The 4,964-nt window shown below is 38.5% G+C and overlaps 1 protein-coding gene across 1 annotated transcript; it reads right to left on the reverse strand.

Annotated features, from left to right (window-relative positions):
* Positions 1-1,403: 1,403 nt before the first annotated feature.
* Positions 1,404-3,360, reverse strand: LOC137501468 (uncharacterized). Its single transcript, XM_068228495.1, has one exon. It carries the CDS (start codon positions 2,822-2,824, stop codon positions 1,559-1,561), a length of 1,266 nt encoding a protein of 421 aa, XP_068084596.1. The 5' UTR covers positions 2,825-3,360; the 3' UTR covers positions 1,404-1,558.
* Between the last annotated feature and the right edge of the window lie 1,604 nt (positions 3,361-4,964).

Below are 4,964 nucleotides of genomic sequence, written 5' to 3' on the forward strand. Positions count from 1 at the left end.
AGAGGAAATCAAAACTCTGATATTTGCCGATGATATTGTTATTTTATCTGAGTCTTCAGAAGATCAGGAGAAATTGCTGAATTTTATGGACAGAGTCTTGGGTAAGGAGTACAAGATAGAAATAAATAAATAAATTCAAAATGAAAGTAATGGAGTGGAGTGGATTGAAGTCAGGTGATGCAGGAAATATTAGAGTAGGAAATTAAGTCTTAAAGGAAGTAGATGGATATCGTTACCCGGGTAGAAGGAGGACATAAAATGCAGACTAGCACAAGCAAACAAGGCCTTTCTTGGAAAATAAATTTGATCACTTCGAATGTTGATATAGGAATTAGAAAGACGTTGTCGAAGACTTTCGTTTGGATTGTGGCGTTGTGCGGAAGTGAAACATGGTCAATAACTAGCTCAGAAAGAAAGAGAATAGAAGCTTTTGAAATGTGGTGTTACAGAAGAATTCTGAAGGTGAAATGGGTAGATCGAATCACGAATGGAGATATATAGAATCGAATTTATGGGAGGAGAACGATTTGGAGAAATTTGATCAGAAGAAGCGAGAGAATGATAGGAGACATCTTAAAATACCCAGGATTTGTTCCGGTAGTTTTTGAGGGAAGTGAAGGCGGTAAAGGCGGCAAGGATGAGCATGGCAAACAGACTAAAGTAGTTACGTATGAATGAAAAGTTTAGCACAGGATGGGCTGGTACGAAGGGCCGTATCAAATCAGTCTATCGATTGATGACCCAAACAAGAAGAAGACAATTTCCTTGTTGGACTTGGCTTTTGGTTTGAAAACAACTTTTCTTGCTTCCTTCAATATGCACACGGCTCTTTGTTTTTTTTTTCCTTTTCTCTGTATAAGTTGTTTAAGTCCATCTATAACCTCATCTGACACTTCTGCACGTTTCAGACATTAGAGGTCTGCGAACGACCCCGTTCGTTTGTTCACGCTCGTTCGAACCTCATACGGTCGACCGTACCTCGGTCGATCTTGTGCGAGTTGGCTAGCGGCGTGTAGTTTTTGGTCAGCCGGCTGATGCGCTTACGGACAGTATCGACGAAGTTACGACGAACAAACTTAAAAGGAGTGAGGAAGGGAGAGTGGCTGGCTATAAAATGTTGGACACCGTGCAAATAAAGGGGAGGTTGTACCTTGTATACCCACAATGTTAAATTGGTCACTTTTAGGTACATTTTTCTCCTGAACTGTTCATGATAATGTTATAAAATTTTAATAGCTGGTAGAGGAAGGGTTTCTCTTCTTTGACCTATTTGTGTAGGCAAGTACCTTTTATCATGTAATTTTTACAGAATTTTTTGCAAGTTATTAAACGAATTTCCAAAATATCCAAATATTTCACTTTTATTAATTCATAATTTCTGAAATATTAAACTTAAACTCTTCAACAAATGCATCAATAATGTTAATCCCAGTACCTGTGTGGTATTTAAGTTATACTGTTCTGTGATGTTTAGTTCCTGAGAAAAATGTACTTAAAGATTAAAAATATAAAATCTCAGAAAACAGGTTTCAAAGTTGAACATAGTTTGTTACTCACTTTAGAACATCCCTGCACCATATCCTGGGTCATCTGCATTTTCTTTATCCTCCCTGGCCCTTTTAGCATTCCTTGAGTGCATTCTTGCCTTCCTAGCCATCATAGTAACTTCATAATCTGCTTTCTTGACACGGACAGCATCCAACTCGGAACATGCCTTCACCATATTTTCCCCAGGTTTTATGCCTAACCTTTGAAGCAGCCTAACTCTACCAACATTACCATCATTAAATGACACAACTGCATCATATACACCCAAATTCAATGTATCCTTAACTACAAATACTGTTTTAGGAATTCTAGACCATATTACACTATTAAATGATTCATTTGGGTTCTGTGTTTTACCATGCAAACATTTACGCAACAGGTTTTGATCAGTCAAACTTCTAAAAACTGGCTTTATTACATTGCACACTTCAACAGGCAATGAGTGCCTATGACTATACTGTTCACCAGCTGCTATAGCACGGTTGTATTTGCACCATGAGGTTGGTCCTTTTGGGCACAAGGCATGACAAGACTCCGTGTCAGTTGATAGTTTATGAAAATAAATTGCCCAGATATCCTGTTTCATTTTCATCTCACTGTCACAGTTCCTTCTAATAGCCATACCATAATAGTTCTGCAAACTGTCTATCTCCTTGTCTGTGAGTCTACCTTTCCCAGATAGTGGTTTTCCATCTGGTAATTTTATGCCTTTCATATCTTTCCTCAACTTGCGAAGGCGGGTTCCCATCCTTTTCTGGACATGTCCAATACATTCCAGCTTTTCCACACTGACATCTCCATATGGCTTTGCTTCTACCACACTTTTGAAGCTCTTACTGTCTCCATCCCCTAAATATTTTACATACCTTACCCCAAACATATCAACTGACCTGGAAAAAATGTTTACTGCACCTGCAGCTTCCATATTCCCACTGGACCCTTCAAAATTTACACTACATTCAGAACTTTCTTTATGTAATTTAAGTTTTTCATTATCTTTTATAAATCTACACTTATGACAGTACTTACTCAGTACCTCTACATCTAGCACTTTGCCATTATCCATGCTTGTTACAGTTACTACTCCATTCAGACTAGTATGCCCTCTACGCTGCCACGTTCCATCAACAGCCACAGCAATATCTGTAGAATTATCATTAATTTCAATTGCATCACTGACAGCAGCCTTCATAGAGGCAATAGCACAATGCTTAGCAGCTTCACATAATGTACCTGTATACTTCTGGAATCTTGTTGGGCCACTTGGGAGATTCATGACTGCACATAGTGTCTTACCAGCTAATTCACCTTTACCTATAGTACGCAATCCATACACAAACCTAATGTTAGTTTCATACCCACTGTCAACCTTCCTACTGGTACGAAATGAATACTGAGCTTTACAGTTCCTGCATTTCAGAAATAGTTTACTAGCAAGTCCATATCTTGCAGTGGTATCTTCACAACAAAATAAACTGTCACTAACATGGCATGCTTTACAGACTGCAAATGAAGATATGGCAGATGATAACAATTCAATATCTATGATAACATTGCCACTTGTATGTTCTTCATTATTAGATTGAGTACTTACAAAAGATCCTATACTTGAATCAGTATTCAGCTTTCTTCTGGAAGCACTGGCACTAATATTTTCACTGCCAGAATTATCACTCACAATCACTGATGAAGTTGAAGCACATGTTGAATCTAACCTAGAACAGCCTGCACCACTCCCACGGACAAAATCCGTATTATTTGCACTATTATTACCACTAACTACACTTGCTTTCGGCTTTCTTCCAGGCCCTCCTTTACATTTCTTATACACTCTTCCAATTCGAGGCATGTTGTCACAAAAACAAACTTTCGGATGTAAACATGTCCAGAAAACGTGCCGGAAACACAAGAAACAAGTGAAAGTCGTTCCGCGTGAACAGAGGAGCCAACCCTGAAAACGAAATGTCTTCACATAAATCAACATACCGCTAAAATTAAATATCTGAAGTTCAAGAAGTTGACAGATGGCGAAAGGGGGCGTGGCAAGTTGTGCTGCTCTTAAAGGAAATTAATATTTAAAGCCTTTAATGGCTAGAATGCCATTCGAAAACATACTTATCTAGTAAAGTACACTCCAAGGAATGTTTATGAGCAAAAAATTTTTTTTTTATATTTTGCCCCCTAGGAAGGTACAACCTCCCCTTACGAAATATGCATTGAAGTAATGTAATTACACAGTGAGATGAACTTGTCGTTCATTAGTAGACACGGAACATTAACTTGTATTGTCTTTCACAACGTCACAAACATTCATCGTTATTGCGTTGTCTGTTTTAGTATCAACAGAGCGTCATCTATACTATAATATTATAAAGAGGAAATATATTTATATTTGTTTGTAACGGATGGACTCAAAAACTGCTGAACCGATTTTAAAATTTACTTCACCTATAGAATGCTACATTGCCAGTGAGTAACATGGGCTGTATTATATTTTCAAAACAATTCGATGTGGGGGGTACGGGGGGGGGATATAAAAATAATAGGCCAATATAGGCAAAATATCGAATTTGTCGTACAAGGACGACACAAAACTCAATTTAATTCCCTTGACGCAAAGGACAAAACTCGGTAAGCTCTACGGGCCCGAAAACCATGTTTTAAGGCCCTAAAGCCAACCGTTATGGAGATATTGGCACCACACTACCCCTGCTCTAGGAATCGGATAAAGAAATGAACTGCCGTAACCATGGCAACGTCAGCTCCAGGATTCTTACAGCAGCAAAATTATCTACAACGTATGATAAAAACCTAACAGGTTACAGACATTAAAATTGGTATTTGGAATCCCCTTTAAAAATAAAAGAACACAAATGTTCATTTTCAGAAAATCCACTTAGAGGGTGGAGGTGGCAAGAAGTGAGGAAGGAGTTGAATTATTTATATGAGGATACATATACCTCAGAAAATGAAGATGTTACAGACGTTAAAATTGGTACTTGGAATCTCCTTTAAAAATGAACACACTTTTTTTTGGAAAATCCACTTAAGGGGTGAAAAGAATAAAAAAAGCGATGGCATTTTGAATATTAGTATCTTCTTCTTCTACCGCTTTATCCATACCTGTGGGGTTGTGGGTGTGTACTGTGTAGCACATGTGGATTCGACACCTTTTTACGGCTGGATGCCCTTCCTGACGGCAACAGCATGAGTAGGGATGAAATTACTATTGTGGGTTCCTTTTGTGGTTGGTAATGTGGTGTGTTGAGTGAATATGAAGAGGAGATTGTTGGGAAAAACACAAACAACCTGTCCCCGAGCCAGAAGAATTAATCACACGCGGTTAAAAAACTCGACCTAACACGGAATCGAAGCCGGAACCCTGTGAACCGAAGATTTCAACGCTGACCACTCAG

The sequence above is a fragment of the Anabrus simplex genome, chromosome 7 (genome assembly GCF_040414725.1).
Source record: "Anabrus simplex isolate iqAnaSimp1 chromosome 7, ASM4041472v1, whole genome shotgun sequence".
In the NCBI taxonomy this organism is placed as follows: Eukaryota; Metazoa; Arthropoda; class Insecta; order Orthoptera; family Tettigoniidae; genus Anabrus; species Anabrus simplex.

Excerpts from the sequence above, each read along its gene's own strand:
- LOC137501468 (XM_068228495.1), bottom strand. The coding sequence starts at position 2,824 with ATGAATCTCCCAAGTGGCCCAACAAGATTCCAGAAGTATACAGGTACA.